The sequence below is a fragment of the Chelmon rostratus genome, chromosome 5, assembly GCF_017976325.1.
Source record: "Chelmon rostratus isolate fCheRos1 chromosome 5, fCheRos1.pri, whole genome shotgun sequence".
Lineage (NCBI taxonomy): Eukaryota > Metazoa > Chordata > Actinopteri > Chaetodontiformes > Chaetodontidae > Chelmon > Chelmon rostratus.
In genome coordinates this window covers 24,512,922-24,526,514 of record NC_055662.1, presented here as the reverse complement: position 1 = coordinate 24,526,514, position 13,593 = coordinate 24,512,922, and the positions used below count along the sequence as shown (strand labels likewise).

General features: G+C 43.3%; 1 protein-coding gene across 1 annotated transcript in view; it reads left to right on the top strand.

Moving 5' to 3' along the window:
* Positions 1-13,593, top strand: part of mctp1a (multiple C2 domains, transmembrane 1a) — a 130,399-nt gene that overhangs the window by 109,577 nt on the left and 7,229 nt on the right. Inside the window, exons 18-21 of the mRNA XM_041936402.1 lie at positions 3,004-3,102; positions 12,021-12,130; positions 12,890-12,999; positions 13,228-13,325. Coding sequence (XP_041792336.1) covers positions 3,004-3,102; positions 12,021-12,130; positions 12,890-12,999; positions 13,228-13,325 — 417 coding nt within the window. The remainder of the gene's footprint in view (positions 1-3,003; positions 3,103-12,020; positions 12,131-12,889; positions 13,000-13,227; positions 13,326-13,593) is intronic.

Sequence of the window (13,593 nt, the reverse complement as noted above, 5' to 3'; positions counted from 1 at the left end):
TCTTTTGGAAAATGATCTTTAGGAAGGACATCCATTTACTATTGTACTGTACTGTACAAATTAGAGGTACTTTACTTGAGTATTTCTATTTTCAGCTACTTTCTAAATCTTCTCCACTAAATCTCAGAGGGAAATATTGTACTTGGTACCCCATTACATTTAACTGGCAACTTCAGTTATTGCTTACTCTGCACATTCAGATTAACAATACAAAATATAACCAATAGGTAAATTAACAAGAAATTCACAAGCTACCCAGAAAATATCTTTTAAATGACATAGACAAGTATTCATGTCCTTGTAGCTATGACTTCTTACCTCAAATGCTACACCTAGAAGACGAAGGATTGCATGTTTATTTCTTTTAATCTATCTTATTTAAATAAGACAAAAAAGATGTCCCTTAGTAGCTTTGTGGACCTTTTCAGTACAGCTTGAAGTAACATTATGAGGCTTGGACAGTGTGAGATAGCAGAAATATGCTACTCATTCCTTTATTTACAGACTACTGGCTGTAGGTGCTGCAGTGTAGCCTGTGATGCCTCCTCTCACCTGTGGGCTCACTGTCCAGAGCTGGCATGTGGCAATCACCTTAAGGCTCTGCATGGGCATGAGTGTTTGGGCGTAAATGTGTTTGTGTATTTGGGTGAGCGTCTCGGTTATGTGTGTGCAGTGGCTCAGATGCCTCCCAGAGGGGGGGCTTACTGGAAAGAGAGAGAGAGCAAGTGAGAGAGAGACAGACTGAAGGAGTGAGGAGATTACCCTCACACGGTTGACTGGTCACTGAAGCGCTCGTGCTCCGCTCAGCTAGGCTCCACTAGCCTCAGGAGGACCTGACACAGATAAGATACACACTGCAATCATGTCCTGCTCACGGGCTTACTGCTCGGTGCACTCCCTCTCCCTTTCTCCCTCTATGTCTATCTATCTGGATCTCGCTCACACACACACACACACACACACACACACACACACACACACGTATCATATGCACCTTCGAAAACATCTTTCTTTTAGCTCATTTTCTTCTCCCCTCATATACAGAGCTGGTGGTAAATATAGAGCAGACTTTATTCATTAGCTCAAACACATTGATCTGTAAAATTTGAATTATACTGAAATAAAAGTCTTACTTGTGGACCAGTTCCCCAAGGCTCTCCATATTAACCAGCAGTGAAATCTGTTTTCATCCAAGACTGGGGTCAAACAGTAACCTATTTTCTGTTTTTTCATTGTTATCTTCGACCTGCTGGGGCACTAGCTGATTATGAATGTGCCCTCTCGGATGAAAATACATTTTTGAATGATTTAGGAGTGTATGACTCACGTACAACTTGCATGACACAATGAATAGTCTTGACATGGTAATTCCCATCCAACCAAGGGTCCAAACAGCTTATAGCAAGTTGGAATGCATGTCTGGTTTCATCAGTTTTATGAGTGCTATATCGCATTTTTCTTCTCTTCTCTTATGGATGAGTCCACTGTGTATGTAAGACTGAACATACATGATCCTCTGTTTCATCTCTGCTGCCACACAGCCGTCTTCCTACACCACAGTATCTCTTTATCCGTCTCATCAATAGCGCTGAGACAGCCGTTCCACCCTCTGCTGCCTTCCCTGTAGGCATGACTCATGCACATACATGCAGTCGTGCACATGTGTGGGTTTAGTGATGGTTCTCTGGCAAGCAAATAACTAAGTGTATAACTCCTGGCGAATGCCTAGTATCAGCTCACATATCTGGTTCTCATCCTGCAGGCCTCACAGTGTTTTCAGCTTCTGATTTTTGTATTTACGTCTCTTTTCTCTGTCTCCCCATCTCTTTCTAAGCTACTCTCTTTGTGTCATTAAGCAAGTGCCAAGGTCCCCTCCTCCTTTTAATGTTAAATAAGACACACACTTTGTCTTAGTGTGAATATGGTTAAAAATGGCGTAAGTTTTATCTCCAGATAGCACATGGCTCTGCAGCACCTTCCCAAGCCCCGGCACTCCTCTCTGTCCCAGTCACGGCACTGCGCTGATCGCTCAGATAACGACATGGCATAATGTAATTGGACTAAAGGGCGCACTGGGAATTATATCAATGCTCTGAAAAAAGTGTGACTGAAATGTTGTTCTGGGGAGGCTATTGAGCCTGTGATGCATTGGGGTTGTCCTCAGGTATCAGGGGGTTTTTCGGCTGCTGAGGAGAATGAGGGAGAGAGAGGGGAAGAGAAAAAAGTTTGAATGTCTGTGTTCTTTTCTTCTCGCCGCCTGTGAAGGATGAAAAGCGTCACGCCGTAAAAGATGCTTTTGACTTTTCCGCTTCATTTTTCTTCCCATCTCACTGTCTTTTTTTTTTCGTTGTTCAGCAGAGACGCTGGTAGGAACTGCATTTTAATCATGTTTTGCTAATAGAGGGAGGAATGAAAACAAAAAGGAGGGTGAAAGAGGCATGGAGGGGTATTGTCTCTCTATGCAAAATACACTGCTTTGTTTGTTTGTTTTTCCTCTTTGTCACACACATACATCAGGTGGATCATCTCTCACTATCTCTGTTCCCCCAGATACATATCTCTTGCTTTGTCTGTTGCTTTCTCTCATTTCTCCTTCATTCCCTGACTCTCCCCCATTCTCTTAACACTTTTACTTTCACTCTGGGCTTTGTTATTTGAATAAATTTTGTCGGGTTCTTTTTACACTGTGGCTCTTAAATCAGTCCATTTTTAACCCTGCATTTTTAAATGCAGTTATTTTGAAGTCTAAACAAAGGTGAGTACTGAAAAGAAATCAATCCCTAAACATTTCTGCATTGCAAGGCTAAAGCCATTTCCAGTGCAGTGCTTATGTATACAAATTTCTGCAGTGCATTTGGTGAGAACGTTATTCTTACCTACAGCCTACTCATGTTGGCCAAGTGTAAGACCCCAGTTGTAAAACACCCACATGTTTTCTTTAAACCTTTCACCTTAATTTCTCTGGGTTGTAAAGAGAAAATCTCACTGTAATCTATCCACAAGGACCCTAAAGCAAGCCCCTGGGAGGACAGCCGTGATAAAAACCATATCCTCGAGGATATGTTGGCTTCCTGGCACTTTGAGTGGATACGAGCGATGGTGGTAAGTGGGCATGTGTGTGGCTCTGACACTGACTCCTGATGGTGTGTGTCGCTGTCTTCTGGTTTCCTATTTAGCTCATCGTCTGTCCGGCGGCCTCTGTCTGCCGTCCTGTCGGGGTTTGTGTACAGTACCTGTCCTCTGTCCGCGTCTCAACACTCACGCACTGCACGTTCAGCCCACAACCCAACCCCACCTCGAGGCCTCCACCTCTGCCTGCTCTTTAAGGTGACGGGGGAACTAATGGGGCTCCAGCATGGATGGCTGCTCCTGTCTGTTTTTGTGACTTTCCTGTAGTACTGTAGAACTGTCACACTGCAAGGTGACAGCTGTAGATTGAGGTACGACAGTGTGTTAACTATGTTTAGCTGGTGGGACTTTTGGCTCCAGGGTACTAAAGGGTGACATTGGGAATGACTTGGACGTATCTGTACCTTTTTGGGTATAATCTGCAGTGAGGGGGGCCATCGGGGAATAAATCCCGCCATAGGTGCTTCACTGTTTGTTTGTTTTTTATTTATTTATTTGCCAAATATAGACTTTTAGATTTTTTTTGTTTTTAGAAAACACTAATTACATTCCTCTCACAAATAATGATTGTTTTCACACGTTATGACCCCGAAGTCACTGATAATAAGAACCTAACAAACTAATTTTCTAATGAGTTTCAGAGCCCTGCGTGTGTATATGTGTGTACATGTGTGTGTAGTTGTGGGTGAGAGGGTGATTTGAATGCGCTTGTGAGCACTTTTTCTTAAAAGTTGCTACAGAGACAGCAAAACTATTTCATATTGCTAGAGCAAATCCCAATGCTCATTATGCCTAATGCAGCAATGTCTACTCCCCCAACTGTTATTGTTCTGAATCACATACACACAAGCGGCTGAACCAACTGAACTTTTTGACTGATGAACTATGCATCAAAGGATTACAATGAGCACTCGTTGCACTGTAGGTGAGGAGTTCTTGTGTGCTCTCATCCGCCGAAAGTAACTCTCTTCGAGACTCTCACCAAATAGGATGTTGAAGATGGCACACACTCAGCCCTCCCGGTCTCTCATTGGACAGAATGTGGAGCACAACACTTGACAGCAGTGTCGTCTGAATTTGAAAGTCAGACATGTTAGAAGGCAGCCGCCACCTTTTCTTTTAACAAGAGTCATAAATCTGTAATGAGCACAGAGAGGATGCATATTTTATTTACTTTTTTGAAGACGTGATCCCTTCACTTCATAGCGATGCACTCCCGCGCTGTCGTTTTTTATTTCCCTTCCAAAACAAAGTTTAAAACAGTGGCTGTTACAGCTGTTTCTACTGCCTGTGTCTCTCTGAACATGAATATGTAATTAAAGGTACGCAAAAGTTAGCAAGAGTTTTACAGACCTAGGTGATGAATCAGATGTAATTTAACGAGAATAAAATTTAATGAATGAAAAAAGTGTATTGCAAAGTTAAAGATCTTAATTAGTTAAATATAATAGACTCTTGTGGATACAGACTCCCTCTTACAGAATCAGAAAAGCCTACAGTATATGTGTCTGAGAAATATTTTTTCCCCTGAACTAATTACCTCATTTCTGTACCTTATCTAAACATATAAGAGCCAATTTGTACCCTCATCTTGGGATATGGTTCAAACAAATTAATCCAGTGTTTCTAGACTTTAGATTGTGCAGTAGCATATGTTTCAAGCCAACCCAGACAGGGAGACAGAGACAGACAAACAGATAGGACAGACTGACAGACAGACAGATGGGGGGGAGATGCGCTGGAGCACTTAATCCAGGCCAACAGAGGACAAGAGTAATGTTGTCCCATTCATCACACACTGCCAGGCTGGATCCTGGGAAGGACAGGGGAAGGAGAGTGCAGGAGCAGGGGAGCAGAGGTGAGGCAAAGTGGGGGAGAATTGGGCAGACCGGGGGTGCGGGGTGGGCGGGGGTCGGGCGGCGTTCAGCGGGAGGTGAGGAAGGAGAAGTGATCGAGCGCAGAAGTTGTGGGGTGGTAGTAATTTGTGCGTGCACGCCCGACCTTGAGTCTGATGGAGTGGCTGGTGTGGTGGAGGTGATGAGAGGCCCCGAGGGGAGATGGGTAAAGATGATCAGTGGCAAACAACCTCCTGCCAACCAGACACATTAGAGACACGCACTTTCATAACACCAGAAACCTTTCTCTTTAGGATAGGAAGCAGAGGTCAAACTGAAAATAACTTGCCACCACCACCTCTACCTTTTTATTCCCTCTTTCTCTGTTTCTTTCTGTCCCTCTCTTTTACATATGTGTATATTTATCCTCGCTACGGGACGAGGCTGGGTGAAGAGACTAATTAGTACTAGAGAGCGTTGTGTCTGCCTGGTCCACCTTCAGCTGACAGTCTTAACTGGAGTTTGACTTTGGCTTTGTGGGAGCAACCCTCAGCACACACAGATATTCTCTAAGAAAACTGTGTGTACATCCTGTACACACAGACATGCACATATACACACTCTCCTCACATTCATGCGTTTGGGCCTGTGGGAGCGGGGCGCCCCTTCACATCTTAACATGGCCTTTGTGTGTGTGTGTGTGTGTGTGTGTGTGTGTGTGTGTGTGAGCTGCTTGATGAGGGCCAGGAGGACGTGCAGCGCATCTCAACACCCTAGTTAAACAGATATTTATGTGTTTATGATAAAAAGAGAGGGAGGGAAATAGAGATGTATTCCCCACATTCGCTCATGGATTAGTTGTTGCATGGGATAAATTATTTATTAAAACCGCAGCCTCGAAAAAAAAAAAAAGAGAACATCTGCTTCTTTCATGTGGTGCTGGCGAGGTGCCAGGTTGCATGGTGGTATCTGAGGCCGGTCACAGGGCCTTTGTCTCGTCTTGTTGTCATTTCCTGACAGAGATGAGATGTTCTTCTAGGCCACTGGGTTCCCAAGTTTTTTATTTTTTTTCCCTCAGGGGCCTCTCTTAACTCCCAGTGGGTAAAATCTGTGACTCATCGCTCCCCAGTGGAGTTGGTAATACTTGGAATAGACTCCATTGTAGCATATTAGTTTTAATTTTAAGGGCAGTTATTAGCTTACATAATGTGCCTCTGTTTTAGGAGCTGAACTATTTAAATGGTCAACATGAGAGACAGAAAGTACTCCACGCTGCATTTGACCCGCTGCCAAATATTATTCGATTTTTGATTACACCTAAAAGAAAGTTTCCCCAATGAACACGTGTGAAATGAAAAAATAGAACTTGCTTGACAGGCCAGCTAAACATTTAACTGTCAGAATTTTATAGAACCAAACTAAAAGGCTACTAGACTGAACTGCTATTACTTTAACAGTGTTGCACCTTTATCAGTCACTATTTTTATGTTTATTTAATTGCAGTAAGTCAAAAATTCAGCACTGCCCCATTTAATGTTAATTGGTACAAAATCATTATTTTCTTTTCATCAATATTTGACTTTTCAGAGAGATAGCAACACATCAAGTTTTAAGTACACAGTAGATGCTAATTGTATGCAGTATTTATCATTCTGTCATTGGTAATTCTTGCACAGGCTTTGGAAATTGAATTTGTGTCGCCCCTGAAGCATTCCTCAACTTGCCCAACTTTTCAGTGTTTTTTTTCCCCTCTTTTTCCTGGGGTGGAAATGGGAGGGATGCCGACTCCCTCTGCAGTTACAAAATCAACAAGAACGCTTTCAGATGCCCTCTGGGAGCCACATATTAGCATCCTGTCACGTTTTATATGACATTTCAATTTTTACTGTGCTGCCAGAGTGAGACGGGCAAAAAGAAAAACAAAGAAAAACAGGTGCAATTTTAGCACAGCGGCAATGAGCAGCAGCCACTTGTGGTTCAGACTCATTTCGTGGTGTGATGGGATATATGCTGCCACATTATAACGGTTAGGTTTATCATTTTTATGGTGTAACCCAGCAGGGAGAACAATGTGATCGGAGGTTAAAAGAGTCTCAAATGGCTCTTTCTATTTCCACCCAGTATATGTAGGACAGATATTTGAGTCCATTGTGATAGGCTAAGTCCTCAGTGACCTCTCTCTTGTTTAGCTCTAGGCCTTGGGTCAGTGAAGAGCAAACTGTCTTTGCAAAGTTTACAACTGCTCACTTTGCACTTTTGCATTTAGATGTACTCAGCCATGATGGTATCTCTCTGAAAGAGAAATGGAGCAGTCGAGTACACAGAGGCATTGTGCATCTTTCCTTTGTTAAATATTTAATCAAGTGTTTCAAGGAGTTTACCACATTTGTTTACCACAATTTACCAGCAAGTGCAATGTGGTTAGCCTAGCGCGGCTGTTTCTGTGTATGTGTGTGTGAGAGTGTGTGTGTCCCTGGGCTCTCTCTGGTGTCACTGAGGGTTGTTTCTCCTTAACGCATGCAAACAGCTCACATCACTTTAACGAGCCTTCCCGCCTCTGTCTTCCCTGATGGGAGCGCTCCCATGATGCAGTCTGCTCCACACACTTGCACACAGGGTGGCTCAATGCTGAACTGATGGGTGCTTGGCTGAGATTTCATATCACCCTCCCTCCACACATCCAAACAATGATGCAAACTTTGGACATAACCACAAAAGATGCATTTATCGTCTTTAAACAGCATACATGCAATTAAAACAACTCTGTGCAAACAAAGACTCACAAAATATTTCTGCTACCGACCTTATGAGAGTTAATTGATGTCAGAGAGTTTCTTCTGCGTGTTGAAACGTTTCATTCACAGTAAAAAAAAAAAAAGTCTCAATGCAGTTTTTCATTTAATACACAGCAGTGTGCAGTTCTTCTGACTTTACCCAGAACTAACATCACGCTCTGAGTGGCCCTGACTATTCGCTGTACAATAGATTAAAAAATAAATGATTTTTGTAACGATAGACCTCCAAACAGGAACAAACAAAGAGAATGAATAATAATGACGGAGAAATGTGCAAAGGCCTCAAGATTCATTTGTATTTATATTAGATAAACACTCTGGAGTATGCATTCCACAAATTACTGATGTTTTGCATCAGCAAAGTACTGATGGTCATGGGCATTCAAAAAATTAATTAAAACCATATGTATTCTCTCCTCTTATATATTCTGTCAACCAACAACTGGGGATGCTAATTTATATTCAGTGTTTTGATATTCTTGCATATAATTTATTTTCATTTAATGTTACTGCTCCGACTGTACATGCAATCATTTTGCATCCTCTATATGAAGCACTTGGTTAATATCAAATGTAGCTGTGACAGAAAACCTTGGACCTCCACGATTCATCTGTTATTAGCTGAGTTTCCATCAGTGTTTATGCACATCTTGAAGTTTCGCATTAGAGAAGGTTGATAGAAACGGCAAAATTCGAAAAGCATGCTCAACTTTCACCAGGAAAAAGAAAGAACAAAATAAAAATTAGGCTGAGTTGAGTTTGGGATTTTTGGCTTTTTCCTTAATGGGTGACGGAAAGACCTATTTTGAATAGGTTCTGACTTAGAGAACGTATAACTCAGGAGTGATCTACTGTTTCTGCACATTAAACGGTCTCGTCATCATTTGTAACCTTCGTCACAACATGAAACAGTCAGAAATGTTTTATTTCTGTCGTGTTTTCTACATTTTTCTTTTCACTGCTTGTGGTTCAACTGGCGCTCTTTTAATTATTTAATGTCCACCTCCAGCTTATTTCACCAAACCAACTCCTAAAGATCGCATGACGGTCATGGATGGAAACAAGCATTAGTTTGAATTTTCTTTTACTGATTTTCTCAAGATTCGTTTAAACCTTGCAATATATTTGCATGTAAACCCAGCTATTGACATTGCACAGTGTGGTATATATACTGTACTCTTCTATACTTCATATACAGCAACATGGTTTGTATACAAGTATACGTATCAGATCTACATACATCCTGTCTTACAATAGATGAAATCATTAAGAATGAATGTTCTGTCATCTGTCTGCACTGACAGTTTGTAATGCCCAGACTGAACTGGCAGTTACTGTAACATGTCAGTATAACATATTGCAGATTAACCTACAGTTGCAGTCCATTAAAATGCATGATGCTAAACTCATTAGGCAGGCTTATTACACTATTTGTCTGAATGATTCAAGCCATGCAGAATCATCCTTCAGAACAGTGTTGTCAGAGGTGCTGGGATTTGTAGCATACTTTGAGCACACAACTGTAGCCAAGCCAAAGCAAGAGGCCTCACAGATTTCATTTTATTAGCCTTGCCTTCAGGTCTCCAAACAAACCCACTTAGTCTCCCTGACAGATACAGGAAGAGACAGATGGAAACACAGGCCCCGCTCCTCCTCCTGACTGAGACTGGAATCTGGTCTGGACTGGAAAACCACGTTCTCATCACATATCACATGAGCTCGTGGTTGACACACGAGCGCAAACATTCCTCACAAAACCACAGAAAGCATTACAAAATTGAGTCCTTGATTTAACTTTTTACACCAGTGATGGATCCTCTCATGAGGGTGTCTTAGAAAGCTCACCTCCTGGTTCAGATATTTCACCATTTTGTTAAAAGTCTAAATCAACAGAAAGCTTCCTTTAACCTTGACTGTGATGTGTGAATGCCATGTCTCCCTCTTCACATTTCTGTACCAGCTCCCTCTCTGTCAGTGATGACATTGCGGTCTAAAACAAACCTGCTCTGTAGAGAAAGAAACTGCTGTAAGAAGTCAAGGGCCCTCATCGTCTAATCTGTGTCAGGGTATGATATCGTTTGTAGAGTCACACAGCAAGACCAGGTGTGCAGATCAACCTTATCTAATAGCTGAAGGGTGTGTGTGTGTGTGTGTTTGTGTGCATATTAGGTTCCATTATAAGAACAGGTTGCCTGGCTCCATATGTGCGCAGTGTGCGGGGAAGCTGGGAAAACAAGGTTCTCCGTGGCCCTCTGTGTTATTGCTACCTCCCGCCTCCCCGAGCCGTGTTTGAAGACAGGAAATACGAGTCAGACCGCAGTCCGAGGGGCATGTGGCAATGGTTTATACTTCGATGACCTCTGACCTATCCTCTCCACCCCCGCCCGCTCTCTCACACCACTCCCCTGGCCCTCAAACACTCTCCCCTGAGTCCGGGCCCGAAAATAACACGGCCTGACACGGCCCAGCCCGGCTCGGCTCGGCCTAACCCAGACCAGCACAATAGACCCTGCGTTCTGAGATTTGTTTGAGCGAGCAATGAAAAACAGATGGACTCTGAGGAAAGGACTGAGGAGAGGAGGAGAGAGAGAGGAAGAAAGAAAGAGAGTCTTGTAAAATATTTGCGAAGAAAAATAACCCAGGGACGCTGTCTAATTATATCTATTTGTCTTGTGTGGTTTTGCTGGGGAGGCCATGTGGTCTCCCTGGCTGCTCCATGGTTCATTTTTCACATTATCTGATCCTGGATGGAGAGTAAAAAGAAGAGGGTGGGTTTAGGTCTCAATGGGAGGGCTGCGGTGAGGTGGGGGGGCCGGCCTCGAGGAGCGAGATGTGGTAAAGGCCTCTAAGGGTCCTGGAAGTTTCGTGTCTTTGACTGCTTCACTGTCTTCTTTGGGTATAATGATAAAGATTACTCCTCTAATCTAACAATGTCCATCCATCTTCATCAATAACAGCCATTCCTATATCACGCTGTTTCTCTAACAAAATAAATATTTGGGGGCCATGCAGACCATAATCTTTTGGTTTCTCTTTAAACTTTTCTTCTCCATTTTACAGTTAATTAACTTCAGTTCTTCAAACAGCTGTGTGATATACATACTCTTCCAGCCTTATGAAATCCAGATTCTTTCTTATCTGAAGCATAAAATGTTCTGGCATCTTAAATTCAGGTTTTTTTATTAGCAAGTGTTCATTTGTTTAACTAATGCTCTCAACAGTAGGGGGAGAGAGCACGTCAGTTCATCCAAACAAAAATCACTACATGAAGAAAGAAGCAAGAAAATTCGCTTGCACTGCAAGTCTTCTGCTCTGCCGCTTTGCTCAGATTCCCCCTGTTGTAAACCGACCACCCATGACAGCATCACCGGACACTCTTGTAGCTTCTCCTCTGATAACAGATAGTCCTCCTCCTCTTGCTGTGCCCCCCTTTTTGTCTCCCAAGCATGCCCACCAATCACATCCAGCCGCAACCAGTCTGCGTGTTGATGTCCTCACTCAGCCAACGGCTCTCGATCACTCTCTGTCACCTCATTCTGTCCAGATCCATCCCGTCCCTGCCTGCCAGTCAGTCAGCAGGCAGCTCGTTGACTGTTGCATGACTTCTGCAATTCTTCACTTTGTTTCAGCGAGAGAGGGGGATTGTAGATTCTAGATTGCCTGCCTGGTTTGTGGTTTCTCTCCCCCACCCCCCAACTCTTCACAATATTCTCAAGTTCTCAACCATCAAAAGTTGAAAAGGAAGAGCTCTTCATGGTGGGTGACGGCGCTAATAAGGATGATAATGATGTCACGGCTGGTGACATCATCACAGTGTGCCAGCCAGCAGAACAAAGGAGGGCTCTGCCCGGTCTTCCTAGCTGTCTTGGCAGCAGCAGAGAGGGAGAAAGAGTGCCCAAAGATTGATGTATCCATTTGGCTTTCAGTTTAATTCTGCCTCTCTATTCACATATTCAAATTTTCCTGTGTGAGCTTTTGTAAGGAGGGAAACATTTTGATTTGTTCTGCCGACTTTATATCTCTATTACTGCCTGAAATGAAAGCACTCCGTCAGTTCACGCAGGATATCCGGTGATTTGGCTCCCCACTCCAAATCTTTGACGCTATTTAAAATGTATTGTTTCCACAAAGATGCCTGTGCCCAGCCTCTGCCTTCTCTCTCCTCTTTCTCTCTCTCCTCCCCTCTGCGTCTCTCCATCCCTTCCTCCCTCACCCGCGCTTTCTTTCTCCCTCGCCTACATCTCTATCTGTCCTCTTGCAGGACTCGGAGAGAAAGGGCTTCATGAACAAGCTTTATGCCATTCAGGACGTGTGCATCAGCGTGCAGAATGCGCTGGATGAAGTGGCCTCCTATGGCGAGAGGATAAAGAAGTGAGTCGTAAGCCCGCTCCTCGGCACCCGGCCCGCTCCTCGCCGCTCTGCAGGTCCAAGTGGTTTTTTCCCCGCAATGCCAGGTTGCCCCGCTTCCTCTTGTCAGCCTAACTGAATATAACTCGGTGCTGCTCCCAGGAACCGCCGCCAGCGTGACACCCAACCCAGGGAGACAAACACACAGGCTGTCTGTCTTTATGTCCATCACATCTCACTTAACCCTGCATGACCTCTTAACTGAATCATCTACATACTGGATTAAACACACATCACTTCACACACACACACACCATTTATTTGCTGTACTCTCCTGCATCCAGAAGCACCTTCACTTTCTCACAGACACATAGAAGGCAAGGGGAAGCTTTTTGATTAAAAGCTGCTGTAAAAACGAGTCCGGCTGCAGGTTCCTTCTGCAGTTACAGGTAAAAACATTTTAAATCAACCCGAAACATCTTTGACCTGTGTTTCTGAAAGGTTGAGAGCATTTTACTTATTATAAAGTGTGAATTGTGGTGAGTCATAGCCCACCTTCACCCTGCAATGCTGACCCGTAAAACTTGGTGAGGTTGTTTCCTTCTGCACAGCTGCAGTGAGTGTGATGAATTTGTAGTGCAGGGGCATCCAGATCAGCTTGTTTGGCTTGAAAACTATTAAAATGCCCCCGCTGACTCTCTCTACTCTTTCTCTGCATGTTTGGCTGAACTGAGCTTTACCGTGTCTCCTAATGTTTACAGACATTTTTTCCTCTCTTTGCAGCACATTTAACTGGACTGTGCCTTTCTTAAGCTGGCTGGCTATCGTGGCTCTCGGAGTGGCCACCACCATCATCTACTTCATCCCTCTAAGATATATTGTGCTAGCCTGGGGTGAGCTAATGTCAAAAACACTACTAATACTGTACTCGAAATGTAAGTTATTACATGTAAAAGGTGTAATTTTTGCATTCCATGCTGCTTTGTATGTATTGTAATGTGAAAAAAAGCACAGTCAGATTTAAAATGAAATTATTTTCATACAGGCTTTAACAGGTTGTCCGACATGTAGGATGTGCTGACGTCCACCTACCTGACCCCACTGTTTTTCTACGTCTACAGGGGTGAATAAATTCACCAAGAAGCTGCGAGACCCTTACACCATTGATAACAACGAGCTGCTAGACTTTCTGTCCAGAGTGCCCTCAGATGTACAAGTGGTGGGTGAACATTCAGCTTTTATCTTTGTTTCATCTTTTATATCTCTTTGACAACACGTCTGTCAGTTTCAGATGTGGGCAAGGGTTAGGGCTCCTTTTTTGATCTCCTCTGTCTCTAACTCTGTCTGTTTTCTTTCATTTTCCTCCCCTCAGCCATTGGCTCCTCACTGTTGTGCTTTTCATGTGAACCAACTATTCATTGTTTTATTCAGGCAGACATCTAATCGAATTGTTTCAAAGTCGTTTTCGTGTTTTCCTATTAATAGCT